Below are 17,141 nucleotides of genomic sequence, written 5' to 3'. Positions count from 1 at the left end.
TTTTAGCTTTAAGCATAAGTGAAATCTATGCGCTTTCCTGGGACAAAAAAGAGACTTATTTTTATCGACGCACTCTCTCCCCACTGTCTCACCAGAGCTGCTGGAACTGCGGGAGGAAAGCCAGTGAGACGTGCAGCGGCTGCAACACGGCTCGCTACTGCGGCTCCTTCTGCCAACACAAAGACTGGGAGAAGCACCACCATGTCTGTGGTCAAGGCCTGCAGGGGATGCCAGGGGGCAGCAGCGTTCCCCTGGGCACCCCCTCCTCCTCCTCCACCTCCTCAGCGTCCTCCAGTGCGCCCCCCACCCACTCGGAGAGCACTCCTCCAGGAGCCCTGTCCTTGGCGGGCCAGAGCAGTCTTGCGGGAGGGGCTGGCAGCGGCAGCGGAAGTGTCTCTGCCAGCCCCAAGGAGAGCAGTTCCAGCAGTGCCTCTCGCTCCACAACTCCAGCTACCCCCGCCCTACTGGATGCCACCTCTCGCTGACGTCTGACCCTCGTCCCCTCCCTGCATACTGATGCGACGGTGCCCACACTCCACACAAAACCAAACTGAGGAATCTTCATCGCACACTGCTCCCTTTCCTCCTCCCCCACCTTAGTCCTTATTTCCCTCTTATCCTACACTCTTCTGAAAATCCTCTCACTACCTGACGATAGACTGCTTTTCTCAGCTTGTCACCTTCCCCTAAAAAAACACTTTTTCTGTCTTTTTCTCTTTCACAACCACAAAGATTCCAGCCTGGGGTTCAGTGTAGTGGAAAGCATGAAAAGCGTCTCCTATCTCTGTGTGAAGTCACAGAAACATATCGGATGTGTTTGCTGAAAACATGACTTGAAAATGTGACAAAGATGTGTCCTCAGTAATGTAAGCACGTTAAATACTGTCCGCCTAAGGACACAAGACAAGGGCTGTGGTGAGGCAACATTGATGGAGGGATGACTAGGCTGATTAGCACTTGGATTGGATTGCCCTTTAATTTAGCACCGATGAGAGAACAGCACCCAGCCCTGAGATGTGCATTACCAGTGCAGACAGTTCACTGATGTGGCACTTATTCTCCAGTGTCCTAACAGAGACGGGCAAGGACAAAATACCTTTTTTTCAAATGGATGAGGGAAGGGGAAAAACCTGTGATGCGATTAATTCCTCAGAAACCCAGCTTAGTATTTATTAAATGTTTCTTTCTGGCTTTAAGGGAAAATAAAGAAAAGTCCAAATATTCTAAATAAAGAATAGTAGTGCTGATGCTGATAATAAAATGATATGAAATAAATTAATTTTAAACTGCTAACTACCTTGCTAGCGAGCCAAGAAAATCTACACCGGACTCACCTCTCTGCACCATTGTGAACCCAAATGAATTCAAAGATGAAAAATATCATGATCCAAACCTTTGTATTACACTGCCAAAGTGAGTAAGTAAGCGATAAGGAGAAGCATCTTATAACCAAACGCAAAGCAACATCACCTCCTCAGCAGATAAGCCAGCCCTGGGAGGACCAGGCTGCAGAGACGCTGCAGAACGGGACCCAGAGGTAGTCAGATGTTTAGAGAAAAAACTGATCTGCAGCTGCCTCCTGCAGTCTGGACAAGCGATTCCTCAGTGATGGCCCAGACTAGTGAATATGGACAATGCTGTGAACTTGCCTACAAGAAAGACTTAATGAAAATGGATGGAAACCCTGCCACAGTGTGATTTTTTTGTGAATGGTAACAGAGAGGATAAAAGAGGAAAAGGGAAAAGCCTCAAAGAAGATATGACATGGCAACGGAGCTGCCAAAAACCTCAAAAACAAGCTTGAAAACATTGTCCGAGAACGCGTTGCGTACAACAGAGACGTATGAGAAGATTGTTTGTAAGTCGTTTTTTTAAAGCTCCACAAGCGAGGAGATATTTCAAGGAATTGCTTTTACCTTTACATTCACTCCCTCCTTTTCCAAAGCATGATAAACAGATGAAAGAGCCTAGTAAAGGGCGGTGTAGACTTGGTTCTCCTCTCTCTTTCTACCTCCCCTCACCCCACACCTCCCTTCTACGCTCTTCCCCCGACTACTTGACTCAAGTCTGCCCCTTAAACCCCAGCCTGCTTTGGACAGAGCCTCGGAGCAGTCACGTGGGAAGGGTTCGAACCTGCTTGTAGATATTGTTCCTCTTTTCAAATTTCAATAATGTCTCTTGTCGCTGATGTCCACATGTGCTGCCCTTGTGTATATTCAGAAAGACGGACTTTGTTTTTGTTTTTTTTCATTTTCCTCCTTTAAGTTTGGGCTGAGCAGTGAAGTCAGAGCACTTGCTTATGAGAGGAAGCCCCACATTGTACTTATTGTTTGATTTGTTGTATCTATATTAATGAGATGAAACCCCTCTTGTAGAATATTTTGTATTGCTCGCATTGTAAGACAGTGAGAGGACGGAGGTGCAATATGAAGAGAATTCAGCTACTGAATGGAACCTCAGCAACTGCCCATAGGGTGTCATATAATATAGATACATATAAATATATTTAAAGTAACATCAGTAACTTAATGTGAATGTACATAGTATTTAAAGAGGTCCAAAAATGTGTTTGCCAAATAACAGAAACCTTTAAAGTTTAATGTCCAGAATATGATTTTCTCACAGTACATTTAGTTCTCAAATTTAGCCATTTTTTCTTTTTTTTTTTCTTTCTCTCTCTCTCATACAAGTTTTCAATTTTCACTCAAATCAAAGTGTCATGTGACCCTGAGTGGAGGAGACTGTTGGTAACAGAGGTAAAGTGGTTTCATGCGCCACCATGCATGCAGCTGAAAAAATGGATGAAAACAGATTAAGGGTGGATAGACACTACAAGACTTGCATAGCATTTTCTATATTAATTAATTAATCAATCAATTAGGCCTTAATTTACAATATTTGAAAAACCAACATTGCACTGCACTAAGAAAAAAACTATTGACAAGTAATACAATGTTTATGTTTCACTTAAGTCTTCTCAGTTTGAACGAGATGCAGCAGTTAGGACTAAATGTTGTCATGCTTCATTCACCCCAGGTCAGTATACATCCTACAGGAGGCACCTCAACAGTGTGTATTGACAAAAATCAGCCTGAATATACAAATTTGGCTTATTCACACCAAATTTAGGAACTATCAAACTTGATCACGTCAAAGGGTTTGTTTCCACCACTTTAGGGACCCCTCTCTCTCTTGGTCTTCATCAGCCTGTGTGTGTGTGTGTGTGTGCGTGTGTGTGTGTGTGTGTGTGTGTGTGTGTGTGTGTGTTACGAGTGTTATGAGTGTTCCCCCCCCCCTCCCCCCAAAGGTGCAGGACAAGCCATTACTGCAAGATTAAGTGATATGCCAGTGTTAAGCTACAGTAAACCACAAAGCTAATTTTGATACCCAATCTTTGAAATGTTTTTTTTAAAACTAATTATTGTTTATTTGTACAGACAAAATCTCAGCATAAGCTAAAAATTACAGTCCAAAAGAAAAGCATTACCTCTTATTATTTTTTTTAAATTTTTTTTGCTGGTAAACATGTACATGTCAAACAATCTGAAGGCCTTTACTTAAAGGTCCAGTGTGTGGGATTTATGGGGCTATATTAGTAGAAACAGAATATAATATAAAAAGTATGTTTACTTCGGTGTCACATGACAATAAGACTTTTTTTAATTGTTATGTTACAATGAGTTGTTCATATCTACGTAGGGAGTGCGTGCTGGTCCACAAAGATCACCATGCTGTTTCTACAGTAGCCCTATAAGGCCAGACAAAACACTGCCTCTACATAAGAGCATTTGCATTTTCACATTGGCCACCTTCTTACGTTAAGTTAGCAGAGAAAAAGTGTGAGCACACATTAATAGGTCTATCAGTCCATTTGTGACTAGCTGAGCTGCGTCAGAAAAAAACACTGATTTGTACAGTAAAACTGTTTTTTTTTCAGTGTTTTTACCTGCTTAAATCACCTGGTCCATTTGTTTTGGAGATAAAGGGATCTTTGCAGAAAATCTGGGTCCCTGTAAAAACTACCTGAACAAGGAACACTTAAGGAATCCTAAATCCCACACACTGCTCCTTTATAGCATCAGAGGGCTTGTAGCAGTTATGCTTCCATTAATTTAATATTGATCATTGTAAACCCTACAAAATTGGCCTCATACACACTTGGACCAAACTTGGAAAAAAAACTTTCTTTTTTGCAGTGAATGGCATAGGAAATTTGTTCATAGAAAGATTTTTATTTGGACTATCTGAGACACAACTCAAATGGGATAAGCTGCAAGGTACCCCTGCATCTGTGTGTAGCATTTATATATGTGTGTTATAATTACCATAATATGGTGTTGACCTCCGCTTTCTTCTTTGTCATTTTGTCATTTTCTCCTTTTCCCCCAATGTCTAATTCCTCCACTAGTACCCCAGACCAAGTCCTCATTAGCCCCCCTTCACACTAGCTACCTCCTGTGACCATACAGCTAACCACCAGGAGAGGTTGACCTGGACTTTGAAAAGCTGGGCTAAGAGCAGACAAGGAAACACACACTCAAAAGCAATCATACGAATCTATCTGGAAAAAGGTTTGAAAGGAACTGCCATTACTCGAGATGCGGAAGAATATTTACTCCCACCAGACCTCACCTGTTTGATCACATCACACTAACCAAACTGCTAGTACACATATATTTAAACCTGCGTTTTACCAAACTGAACACAGAACCAACCATGACATGCCATTTGTTGTCCGAAACCAATAAAAGCACAGACCAAAGTATACTCTTTTGCCATAATAGGCTTTGACATAGTGTGTATTGTCAGACCAGAAATAATAAGGTTAGAAGCTCTACTACACCAGTTAACCAAAGTGTCTGAAATACACACAATCAGGGCACACAAGAGAGAAGAGCATGCTTAATGAACCGGCTGAGTTTCAAATGTGTAGACCTCTTATTCAAGCAATCAAAGCGCTTGTTGTCTACATATTGAATGGTGCTTCTGTAAAAATAATAGAAGCATCTCCTTCGGAATAGCCTGCTGATTGCGTGTTGTTACAGTTACAAAGCCTTGCAGAGATAAAATGAATGCATGGTGGGTGTGTATTTGTGTGTGACTGCATGGCGGTGTGTCTGTTTTTGTAAAAAAAAGAAAAAAGAAAAAAAAGACTTACCTTTTTCTTCGTGTCTCTGTACAAACTACTTGAAACCTTCAGAGCTTTAATGAAACATCCCAGATAGACTACAGTGGCAGATAGATTCACAATATGTAGCAACAGCTTTGTGCAGTAAAATAGCTCGTCTGGTTCAATATCGGCATCAAAGACGACATTGTAATGACAGTTCCTTTCAACTCTGAAATGCTTTGTGTGGGCCTCGTTGTCTGCAGGTAAGCCCTCAGATAAACTAAACAAAGCCAAACCCAGTAGACAACTGATAAATGACCAAAATACAACCACAAGTTACAAGTTTTTTTTTTTTTTTAGATTTCACTTTGGTTGAGTTTTTTGTGTTACGTCCAAGCATTGGCGAGCTTCAACGTGGTCGATTGTGCAGTCTGTGCAAAAATTGTTGCAAAAAGACTGTCCTTCACTGAGATTCTCCCTTCTGATTTCATTGGACAGGATGCAAAAGATGAAATCTGTTCAGCCGGGTGCAAACTTCATTAAGTCATGAAACAAATGAGATTTGTGCAGAGGTGTCATATACTTTTCTCTGTGAAGATATTATTGATGGCAAACGCATAAGGGCTCTGCTGTTGTGAATATCACCCAAGGGTCTCCGAACACTTTACATCAGCCCTTTTCTGTTTCTTTAACTATGTACATGATAACGGGCAAAACGCATGTTTAGAAAAGGCAAATTTTAGCAGGTTGGTATTTGTCTCTCCCTACCCCAACCAGTAACTCTACCAATGAAGTTTCAAGGCTCATCTGATGTGATGGTGACACGTCCTTCCTGTGAAACAGGCACTGATGAATAGCTCCAGTAGAAAGTGGCAAACAGTGGATACAGCACTTGTTTTCCCCAAAGCCACGGCTCAGGATGGTCCTGTTTTTACCTTTACATAAATTGAAAAAAAATAAGGTTTATGGGTTTTTTTATGTGTAGGGAAGCATTCTATACTGTATTGTGCAATACATTATTACAGAAAAAACATGATTCTGTAGGAAAGGTTGGCGCTTTGAAGATCTTTCTCCTTTTGTTTTATTACCCTCTTCAAAAAGGTCCTGTTGCCGTTTTTAGATGAAGTTAACTGTGCCAGAAGAATTAAATTCTGATTTGTATTTATTTCTTGCATGCTTTCCTCCCTGTTGCTATACCGCTCTTTAACTGTTCGCTCTGTTGGATGTGTGAAGCTGTAAAACATTCTAATTCAGGTTATTGTCTGTGTTGAACAATGTAACTGTGTAATTAAAACATGAAATGAAGTATTCATCACTCTCGTTGCTTTTCTTCTTTAAGTGCAGGCATATTCTGAGACTACGTCCCCATAAGAGGAAGACAATCCATTGTTATTGAATCACTGCTAACACAAAGTTATTATGTAAATTCCAGAAGGCATATGATTGCATTCCCTCGTGTCTACAGAAATATGATAGCAGTTACAGTTACAATTCGAGAGGCACTTAAAAACGTATATTTATACACATCTCGAACAAGTTCACAAAGCCTCTACTCAATCAAATTTTAATTTGATATAATTACATCTATTGAACACGCTGGTCAGGTTCTTTAACCTGCCCAGTGAGTCACTCATTACGGACTTATGCTGAGCAGCAAAGCTTTGTTCATACTGACAAACTGTTATTTTAAAATCTAGTGGAGATTCAAATGGTTCCACTAATGCCAAATATGTCAGACTGGATATGGGGAGATGTGTAGAAACAAGATGTTTAAAATAAATTTAAAAAAAAATATACACAAATTAAATAAATTGCAAGCATAATATAACTTAAATGCAGAGCTAGAACAACTAGATATGAAAGGAATACTTTCATTTTAAATAATTCTCATATAATAAAGGTATTTTTTCCAGTGGTGTAACATCAGAAAGTTTGTGGTTTTCTAATGTTTGAGTGTTGGTTTTCCTAAACAAAAAAAACATGACAGAAAAGCACAGTTTAAATAATGAAATTGGAATTTGAATGAATTCCATTTTGCTGCTTTAGTTTTATGTCCTGGTATTGTGCATGCTGGCTCACTGTTACACTGTCATGACTTGAAACCTGAATATGACTGAGCCATCAATAATGTTATTAGTAACACATGAACCTTTCCTAATGAGTCAGAATGTCTGCTGCCGGAAAAAAAAGCCAATTATCCACCCCTTCAAGTATGTTACAGTAAATATGCAAACTAGTTAGTCTTGCAGTATTCCTTATGGAGTGAGTAAAAGCAAAGTTAATTTTGAGGAGAACTTTAAATTTTGTTTGAGTCTTAGTCGGTTAATGAAAATGTTAATTGGTTTAAAGTGAAATTTTAGTCGTTTTTAGTCTAGTTGTAGTGTTTTAGTCAATCTTTTGTTCTTGATTTTCTTAGTCAGTACATGGCACTCTAATGCACTTATTTTGGGATATTTCTCCTGGCTGTGAAAAAAACAATAAGAAGTTAGCATACTTTAGTAATCTGAGCTGAGAATTGATCACTGACTCACAGTACTGCTTTCATATCATGTAGTTTCAATATGAATCCCTAAAGTTATTTATATTACTAGTACTTTATATTACTGATGTTACTGAGGTCTTCTGCTGAAAGGGCCGTCATGTTTCACTCAGTAGAACTCCAATTTGATGAATGTATGCAAAATGAGTTCACGTCTAATTATGAGTCATATGAAATCTTAAACAATATTTTGTGGAAGAAGTTGTTAACTGTAGGTGGGCCACTTTTAGGTTGTCTGTCTGAGCATAGCCAAGTATTTGGTCTGGCTTCATTTCACCTCATCAGGGCACGAGATTTCACAGTAACATTTGCTGATTCTATGTATTGTGCTGGAAATTTATAGTTATGTCATTATTAATGACATATTTTCACATATACAACACATCACTCTATATTTTATTTCTTGTCTTTACTTGTCTATGACTCAGCTAAGTTAATGACACATTTAAGGTGAGTGTAAGAGGTTGTGTTATCTTGGCTTTATCCTGGAACAAGAACATCTGAAGTTCTGTTTATTGGATGACGTTTTTATGGTACAGCTATCAGATGATTTTAGGGAAGAGTGAATCTAATGTCTGTATGCATACATGTCAATGTGTGTATGCATATGTGTAAATATGTGTATATGTAGAATATACATACACACAGACATACATATACACATATACTCATACACACATTCACAAAATTTAGTCATGAAATAGAAGGACATCAGGTAATGCTTGGTGTCAATTTTTATTTTCACAAAACTAAAGCCAAGTAGAAGTGAGATTAAATTTTAAGTCACCAAACGACACTTCGGGATTCCCACAAAAATGCCCTGACATTTTAGAAATTCATCTTTATTTTACGAGATTATTGGCGTCCATTTACAGCCAATCATTTATTACTGTAGTTGCTGTAAATCCTGGGGGTGAGGTGGTGGGAGGGATGGGTACCAGGGGCAGAGGGAGGGAGGGCCCCTCGTTGATGCGCCAATGGAAGGAAGACACATCCAGCGTCTCCCTCACGTGCGCGCCGCTGTCAATCAATCCAGCGCGTCATGAGTCTCATTCACAGGTGATATCTATTACCTCATATGCTCTCAGGTGTCGCGTCTGCAGACCATCACGCCGTTTTCCTTCCTGTGAGAGATTTTTTGTGGCGGTTTTTTTTGGCAGGCTGCGGTGGGCTTTGCAGATGCCATGTTTGAGCAGTGAGCATGGCGGAAAATCATCTGGAGTACGGCTACCTGGAGGGCGAGTCCATCGGGGAGCATTTCGCCGAGGACCCGGTGGGTATCGTCGTCTAAAGTGAATGAAAGAGGGTGCCGTAACGTTTGTTTGTAGCCTACGCACGTACAGCAGGGCGAGCAGATGAGGATTGGCACGCTGGATAAACGAGTGCAAGCACGAGCTATGCTATGTGGTGTCGTGATATCACTGATAATGTGCACAAAGACCGACATCAGTGAGCCACATCCCGGATAACATGCTGACTGGCTTCTTCGACATGGAGCCAATCAGGTGTACAGCATGTCCTGGTTCAAGTATTGAACACAGCGTGGTTGTAAATTGTGGTTCAGGCACTGAACATACACGTCTAGATATTATATTGAAACCTACATCTGGGCCTATCAATTTAAACGGATTTAAAAAATCAATATATTGCTGAATAAATAAGTTTGGTGCTTATAAGAGATATACATCTACACTGGCAATTTCGTTCATAAATAAATGCTGTCCAAGCAGCCCATACCTTCTGGTGATTTCATTTTTAGATATCAAACCAAAAGTGTTGATGAAAAGTGTTTAACTCTAATGCAGCTCAGTGATTATACAATATTTAGATTCAGTTTGTATCGTTTTTCATAATTAATACACAGATGGATCACAAATTAAGGGAACAAATACTACAATGAGCATGGGTGGATTATGAGACAATGGGCCCCTGGGCTCGGATTTGCAAAGGGCCCCACCACCTTTCCAATGTATTATTAAGACACACAGACTCCTGTGTTTTTTTTTGTCTCTTTGTAGTCTTTATGCATGTTTTTGTGAGTTAAGGGTGCTGATTGTTTCTCACCCTTGTTGGTCTGATAATGGTTGGATAAAAATTGTGTTATGGCTGTTAGCGTTAACATATTAATCACGATGCAATTAAGGTCTGTTCATAATGTTTTGTTTTTTTTATATCGTGTATTATATTAATTCATTCAAATTAAAAAAAAACACTTGAACATAGGGTTGGTATTTTGTACATGCTCACTTTGTTAATATAAAAATATATATTGGTTTACAATATCAATAGAAATCAGCGTGTTGGCCAATTCCGAGATTACGGTATTATCGTGCATCCGTACTCGCTACACATCATTTTGTAGTTTTTTGTCTCTTTGTAGTCCATTTTTGTCTGAGGTTATTTTGTTTTTGTGATCATTTTTCTTCTTTGAGGCTATTCAAAGAAGGCTGGGACACGCTGTTTGACCCCATGGGACCTACAGAGTATGACGCATGCGCAGTGTAACTGGAGCTGCGATGACGAAGGGTTACTGCAGACAGCACTGGAAATAAAGGGATGATGTGCACTCAGGTGCTTTTTTGGTGCACTCTAAAGCCTTCTTGGGTGCACTCAGCCTCAAAACTGAAGTGCATGGCGAGCGATATACAGCAGAACGTTAACATGTTGAAAGCGCTTGTGTATGGTCTTTTATTGAGGACTTTTTCAATAATTATAGAACTGTAATTCTCATCCATATCATTATTTAAAAAAAAAAAAATCCGACATAAGGCTGTCTGAGGACGCATCAGTGAAGCTTATCAATCATTGCCATGTTCTGTGATAGTCCAACTATTGAGCCTGTCAGCAGATGCAGATCAGCCTTCACTGTGCATGCGTTGCACCCTGATGATGTGCTGCAAAATAATGCTGTGATTTTTCCTCTTTTAACCCCCTTGATGATGCATATTAATTTGAATAACAGTTCTCAGGTGAAGGCTGAGGGGCTGACTCTTTTGGCCCCTGTGCCTGTGCTCAGTAGGCTTCTTGGGAAATCCATCCGTGGTTGAGATCTGGTGACTCTAAGGCCATGGCATACGAATGACATAATTTAAATTTTTAAATCATTCAGTGACCCCTCTTGACCTGTGCAGAAGCATTTTTATTCATTGTGTTTTATTCCTCATTTATTCAGGTTTTTAAGTTATCGTTCGTCAGTTTGGTTTTCAGTGTAGTGTTCTGTTTCAGTCCACAGTGATCTAATATTCTCGTTTTCATGTTTGTGTGTTTCAGGAGCTGGCGGCAATCAAGGCCAGAGTTCAGGAGCTGGAAATGGAGGAAGAGACGGAGCGACTGAAGGAGGAGGACGACAGGTGTGATGCAGTGGACATGCAGCTCCTGACCAGCAGCCCTCGGCCTGGTGAGACAGCCCGTGCGTCTTATCCTCCTCGTGGTTTGTTATTGTGTCACGCCAGTGTACAGCGAAATACTGATTATGCATTTGGGAAGCCTCGACAGCGTATTCTTAGCCAGGTGTGTGTAGCATCACAGCCCCCAGGCAGGTGAGGTAGCTGCATCCTTCACCATCTGGCCAACACCTGGGACGCTTCACTGTGGTCACAACAGTGCTCACATGTGCCTCATCACTGCCCAATGAGACGAATCAGTGAGCTCCAGAGAACCAGAAGGGTCCTCCTTGCTGCCTGTGGCTATTTTCTGCCTCTGCGTCTCCTCATCCTTTTCACCCTCCCTTTTGGTTCCTCCTAAGAACAGAGATGCAGTCAGAGGGGAGTCGGATTCAGGATGTGTATTATCAAAGACGATGCAAGAAATGGATACGTTGTTGAAATAATTCACCTGGACTGACCCGCTGTGTGGACAGTATACTCTTCATGCTGCATGCACAAAAGCAGTATATACAGTTTGTTTTTGTTTTCTCCACAGGACCTTTCTACAACATGACTCCTGAGGAGCGGATAGATGCAGACAACAGATCAGTCTATGTAGGAAATGTAAGACTTCTATATCTGTTTTTTAACCCACTGAGCACATACTTTTGTACTCCTGATCTTACACACCGTTGAACAAATCCCAGGTAGACTATGGAGCTACTGCAGATGAGTTGGAGATCCATTTCAATGGCTGCGGTCCCGTCAACCGAGTTACCATCCTGTGTGACAGGTTCTCTGGGCACCCCAAGGGGTGAGTTCAACCTATGCATATATTGTAGACTTTTTTGAAACTGTTTGACCATAGAATACAACTGTTAAACATGTTGGCATCCAGGTTTATTTGTTCATCTCTTTTTCTTCTGCCCTTCACAGCTTTGCTTACATCGAGTTCTCTGATCGAGACTCTGTGCAGAGTGCTATTGGTTTGCATGAGACCTTATTCAGAGGAAGAGTCCTTAAGGTGAGGAGCATCACAATACATGTTTGCCTGTAGTGAAAACATCAAACTTGTTCAAATGTCAGTAATGGCATTGGTTGCAAAACCACCCTCGGCACCCTGGGTACTGCTAACACCATATTTAAGGATGGAGATCATTACGTATGGGTAGGGTTGAGTGATATGGAGACAACAAAATATTACAATATTTTTGACTAGATACCTATTGATAGGGATGCACGTCATCTGTAGGTATTGGCTTAAAATGAAATATTGGAATCAGCCGACATGCTGATTTCTGCCGATATTTTTGGATGAAGTGAACATGTACAAAACATCAACTTTTCAGATAAAGTATTCTTATTTTGCACAATGAATTAATATTACGTACATTGAAAAGCATTATGATGTTAATTCCACTACAGAAGAGACTTGATGATCACTAAAATTAGGTGGTGGAAAAAGTGGATTTATCTATATAGCTAAATGAGTTGTTATATATAAGCATACTAGCAAAAAGTCCAGTGTCAAACATTCCTATGTACTGATATTGCAGTGATACTGTAGGATTAATTGTTGGCACTTTCACAAATGATTTACATAACAATACTTTTGATAATCAGCAGTTATATAGATATGACTGAAGGCGAATAATAGAACAGCTAGAACAGTCTAAGTTTAGAACATTGCAGCCTTAAAAACCCGGAAAAGACAACACTTACATATTATGATATTCAAAATCTATTGTCTAACATCATAGCTATATATAATCAATATAGTTCCCAGCCCTAGATATAGGTTTGTTTGATTTTCTCATGGGAAGGATATGGACGGTTTTTCACGATTGGTAGAGCTCTAGTGATGCACTGTAATTTTGCATTTCCTTTTTATCATGGTTTATCATTATCACTCCTGCTGAATTGAGTAACACTTTGGTCCTGTGTATTGCAGATACTGTAACCTTAGTCATTGTTTGGTGGAAGTAGAGCAAAATGCAAAAAGGTCATGTCATTTTGGTTTGACATAATTTTCCATCTGGTTTGCTTTTCAAAAAAAGAAGCCGCAGCACCCATTTTCATTTTCTTGGTGTTGAGCAGGTCGCTTCAATGTGAATTAATGGCATCTTTCTTTCTATGCATCAAGACTTTATAATTATGATTTCGATTGTTCTGTTCCATCACTGCTGGATTGCATACATGGCATTCCCTTCAACATTAATCAGTGACTACATTTGCATGAACAAAATATTCTGGTTTTAGCCCTCAATATTTCCACTAAGCTGTTGACATGGCTAATGGCAATGAATATTCCACTGGTATTTTGGTTTACATGCAGCTGTGTATACTCTGATTAATTTGCCCAAACATGTCATGAATCACTTTAAAAGTATGGAAAAGTGGAACGGATGGAGCTGCTTGTGCCATGTTGCTTCTTTGTTTTAAAATACAAAGTCTTACACAGTCTTACACACTTCAACACAGCTGGAATTCCTTCAACCAGCTTCTTGAAAAGGTCAGTGTTGCCATTATTTGTGCATAACCAAAACCTTTGGATATCCAAGTCTTTCATCATGTTTTTAAAATAGGTGCATTTCTCCATCTGACCAGAAACTGCTTAATGCACTGTATACATGTCCAAACAATGCTCCTAAAACCCAAGTTATATCTTCACATCCCACATCTTTATCGGAAAATGCTGCATTGAGAAAAAGGCCTAATAATTATGGTATATTCATAAAGAATTTGCAGTTTTCATGACCCATATCAAATTCAGAATGGTCATATTCGGGATAACAGTGGATTAATTGTAATCGGTGTGCATGCAGGTAGCCAATCATACTTTGTACCTTATCTTACAGGTAATGCCCAAAAGGACCAACATGCCAGGCATCAGCACCACAGACAGGGGAGGACACCGAGGTGGCCACACCCGAGGCAGGGGCCGTGGTTACCGTCCACCCCGATACCATAACAGCTCTCGAGGTAGGTTCCGGTACCAGTCAACCAGGCCACAACATCAAACACCCCACCCTTACTACGGAGGCCCCTCGGTGGGGAAGAGACAGTGGGGACACATGGACTACCACGAACAGATGCCTAAACGTTACCCATGTCTTCTTCTCATAACCCCGCCGTCAGAGGAGTTGGGGGCAGGGTCGAGTGGACAGCACTACCCTCAACAGCGCTAGCACCGCCCACAACTCACACACAACTGAAGTGGGCGACTAGAACTGATCATTTTAAAAGACGGACATAAGAGATGACTTTGTAGGACACGTCTCTGCAACAGTGCTTTAAGAGATTATGAGCATTATGAGCTTATGTTGCGATGAATGCATGGGACAATCCTCAAACTGTTATGCAGTTGCGTCTCTTACTGTTTTTACAAACTGATGCGAATGTATTGTGTTTCTGCCTGCAATGTAATGTACAAATCCTCCCGATGTATAACTTATAAGTTCTTTGCTATGTAAGTGAATAAATAAAATAATGATGAATGCTTCATTTGTAATGAAATGACGCGCATGCAGTTAAGTGAACAACAGTCAAGTTTTATTAATGATGCAAGTCAATAATCAAGGCGACATGTAAACAACAAAAAGGAGTAGAGGTGTTCTGTACAGAGGAGGCTCAGATGGGGGGGGGGCGTCAGCCAGTTTGCACCATCATTCCAGATACGATGCCATCGAAAGCCCTGGAGAGGGATTGGATAGTCAACAATTAAATACTTTCAGACTGGTAAAATATCAGTGATACAAATCTTTAAAAAAAAAATAAATAACAAGGATAAACTCACTTAGACTGAATGGTGTCTCCAGGATTGTGAAATGGGTTGCACATTACATCCGTGAAAGAGTTGTGTAATTTTCTGAACATCTGGAATAGAAGTTACAACTTTAAAATTGTTTTAAGGGCATAAATGCATATGAATCCCATTTTTTTGTACGAAGTGTCTATGGTAAAAAAAGAAATCTACACTCGGGGCTTGATTAAATTGCTCTTTTAACTGCAAATAATCACTGACAGCCATAAGATCAATACACTAACACACGGGGTAGTGCTCTATTAGATCATGAAATCTAAACTGAGGCATGATGCTATATAAAGGTATAATACTTGCAAGTATGCCGTAGGGCTGCATGATATACAGATCACCATCCCGACAAACAGCACAAAGCTAGTTGTGTATTTAAACAATACATATGACTTTTGGCAAACTGCTTGTTAGGCTGCATTTTATTGTGATTAAGACATGCGATATGATCAACTAAATGCTCAACTTACACTTCTGATTTCATTGTCCCGTAACGACGTATTTGAAGAGTCCACAACAATGACAAATTTCACCTTGGAGTTGGTTACATACCCATATCTAGTTCACCAGTTAAGGATATTCGGTTTCCCCTGCAAGAAATTTAACAGTGTGTGCAGAGATCCACTGACCAAGATACCATTGTATTTTATGCCATTTTAAACTATTTTTTAACAAACACACACACACACACACACACACACATATATATAAAACCATGTTTTTAAAAATATAAATAAAAATGTATATAGTGATAAGAATAAATTGATAATAAACTCCCACTTCACATCCAATCATAAACCATTCTATAACAATAAGATAAATGCAACTGTCTACATGTCCAACAAGGGCATAAACAAGGATATTTCTTGATTGCTAGATGTGTGTACATGTATGTTATTTAAATGTAATAAAGATGTTTGCAATTTTGTTTAAGGATAATTAACCTTAAATCACAGTCTAAACCCTGTCAAAAATAGATGATCTAGTTAAACACAAAGAGCACTTCTCTTGTGGATTTTTTCTTTAGTTAAAAAATAAATAAATAAACACAAGGATACACTTTGTAGTCTTCAGTGGGGTAGAGCAGACCCAGGTACAGCTCTCTCTGGTCTCCCAAAGATTTGCCCACAGCTGAGATCTTCTCCTCCACCACATCCAGAGAGGTGTGCACCGTGTAGTGAAACTTCAGCTCATTTTGAGTGGGCACACTGCGGATATACAGCGGGTAGTTCTGGCGAAAGGACAATAATAAGCCGGTTAAAGGCATCACTCCCACAAAAAGTCAACAGAAACGCAGCCAGTTGTGACAGCAGCTAATGTTGTTAGCTTTCTAACGCTAGCTCCGTTTGGCCACCTCAAACTCCGACAGAGGAGGCTGACATTTATGCAGAGCCGATATAAGAGCGAGTACAACATCTTAACTTTACAAAACGGGTTTTGGATAAAACCTGGGACATTTAACAACGGCAATCATACCTCTTTTGCGATCACTGCTATGCACACCGCCATGTTAGTGTTTCCTCTCTGAGCTGTCAGGAGGCTGTCACGTGACACGCTGCGTTCAAATGCTGTTGGAAAAGAGACAACTGAAAAGAAAAAATATTTTTTAAGATTTAATTTTGTCTATCTATCGATCTATCTATCTATCTATATATATATATATATAGACATTAAATTCAGTGGTCATTGCAAGAACAAAAGAAAATAATGACACAAATAGGGTCATGGGGTCTGCTGCGCTGTTTCAAACCACAGTAAATAAAAGAGTAACATTTAACACTAAAATAAAATTTGCCCAAGTATGAACATACACAGGGGTTTGCCTAATTAGTTATATAATAAAGCTGCAAGATTTGAATAAATTAATAGTTTGTTTAGTTTTTTAAACATTTTTTTTAGTCTGGTACTATTTTAAAATTTGGTGTAAGAGGGCAGTTTCTTAAAAAAAAAAAAAAAAAAAGAAGTAATTTAAATGAATGGAGAGTTTAGCTAAACTAATGAGCAAATTAAACAGAAATTGTTAATCCTTGGAGAAATATGGATTTTGGAATCTTTCTATACACCATATATACTCTATTTTGTAGCTATTTAATCCATAAAACGTATTGATTGCAGGTTAGATAAGATTTTATCAAACTGATCAAATATGTTTTGTAATTTTGTTAAACGATTTTTTAAATTATTATTATTTCTGACTGATTTTTAAATTTGCACGTTCATTTGTCAGAAGTCCCTGAATGCACCAACTTTCTGGGAACAATTTTACGCATATTTACAGTTTTACAATTAAATTCTAACTAATAACTCTACTGC

The 17,141-nt window shown here is 39.5% G+C and overlaps 3 protein-coding genes across 13 annotated transcripts in view; 2 read left to right on the top strand and 1 right to left on the bottom strand.

Moving 5' to 3' along the window:
* The window catches only part of cbfa2t3 (CBFA2/RUNX1 partner transcriptional co-repressor 3), a 52,040-nt gene extending 45,620 nt beyond the window's left edge, over positions 1-6,420 (top strand). For all 8 annotated transcript variants that reach the window (XM_088076730.1, XM_088076727.1, XM_042493459.2 and 5 more), the window contains one exon: positions 96-6,420. In XM_088076730.1, the coding sequence (XP_087932856.1) occupies positions 96-485 (390 nt within the window). In that variant the 3' untranslated portion in view covers positions 486-6,420. The remainder of the gene's footprint in view (positions 1-95) is intronic.
* Positions 6,421-8,680: 2,260 nt separating this feature from the next.
* On the top strand, positions 8,681-14,530 carry pabpn1l (PABPN1 like, cytoplasmic). 4 transcript variants are annotated; one of them, XM_042493395.2, is made up of 6 exons: positions 8,681-8,922; positions 10,920-11,058; positions 11,571-11,629; positions 11,722-11,828; positions 11,951-12,038; positions 13,873-14,530. In XM_042493395.2, the coding sequence occupies exons 1-6, from the start codon at positions 8,851-8,853 to the stop codon at positions 14,200-14,202; spliced, it is 795 nt and encodes a 264-aa protein (XP_042349329.1). In that variant the 5' UTR covers positions 8,681-8,850; the 3' UTR covers positions 14,203-14,530. The 4 variants fall into 4 exon arrangements, with proteins under 4 accessions (XP_042349329.1, XP_042349345.1, XP_042349321.1 ...); XM_042493411.2 differs by having other exon boundaries at positions 8,682-8,922; positions 10,920-11,046; XM_042493387.2 differs by having other exon boundaries at positions 8,682-8,922; positions 11,571-11,638.
* Positions 14,531-14,544: 14 nt separating this feature from the next.
* trappc2l (trafficking protein particle complex subunit 2L) lies at positions 14,545-16,414 on the bottom strand. The gene is made up of 5 exons (XM_042493430.2): positions 16,305-16,414; positions 15,887-16,059; positions 15,299-15,386; positions 14,811-14,890; positions 14,545-14,708 (listed from the first exon to the last, which is right to left on the bottom strand). The coding sequence occupies exons 1-5, from the start codon at positions 16,335-16,337 to the stop codon at positions 14,663-14,665; spliced, it is 420 nt and encodes a 139-aa protein (XP_042349364.1). The 5' UTR covers positions 16,338-16,414; the 3' UTR covers positions 14,545-14,662.
* Positions 16,415-17,141: the final 727 nt, after the last annotated feature.

Source organism: Plectropomus leopardus, chromosome 1 (genome assembly GCF_026936395.1).
Source record: "Plectropomus leopardus strain MGB_pleo_1.0 chromosome 1, ASM2693639v1, whole genome shotgun sequence".
Classification (NCBI taxonomy): Eukaryota; Metazoa; Chordata; class Actinopteri; order Perciformes; family Serranidae; genus Plectropomus; species Plectropomus leopardus.
This window is presented reverse-complemented; position numbering and strand designations above follow the sequence as displayed.

Coding starts and splice junctions, on each gene's coding strand:
- trappc2l (XM_042493430.2), bottom strand. CDS start 16,337: ATGGCGGTGTGCATAGCAGTGATCGCAAAAGAG. Junction 15,387..15,886: donor CCCACTGAAGACTACAAAGT/GTATCCTTGTGT, acceptor CTGGTGAACTAG/ATATGGGTATGTAACCAACT. Junction 14,709..14,810: donor GGAGACACCATTCAGTCTAA/GTGAGTTTATCC, acceptor ATCCCTCTCCAG/GGCTTTCGATGGCATCGTAT.
- pabpn1l (XM_042493387.2), top strand. CDS start 8,851: ATGGCGGAAAATCATCTGGAGTACGGCTACCTGGAGGGCGAGTCCATC. Junction 11,059..11,570: donor TCGGCCTGGTGAGACAGCCC/GTGCGTCTTATC, acceptor TTTTCTCCACAG/GACCTTTCTACAACATGACT. Junction 11,829..11,950: donor TTCTCTGGGCACCCCAAGGG/GTGAGTTCAACC, acceptor TGCCCTTCACAG/CTTTGCTTACATCGAGTTCT.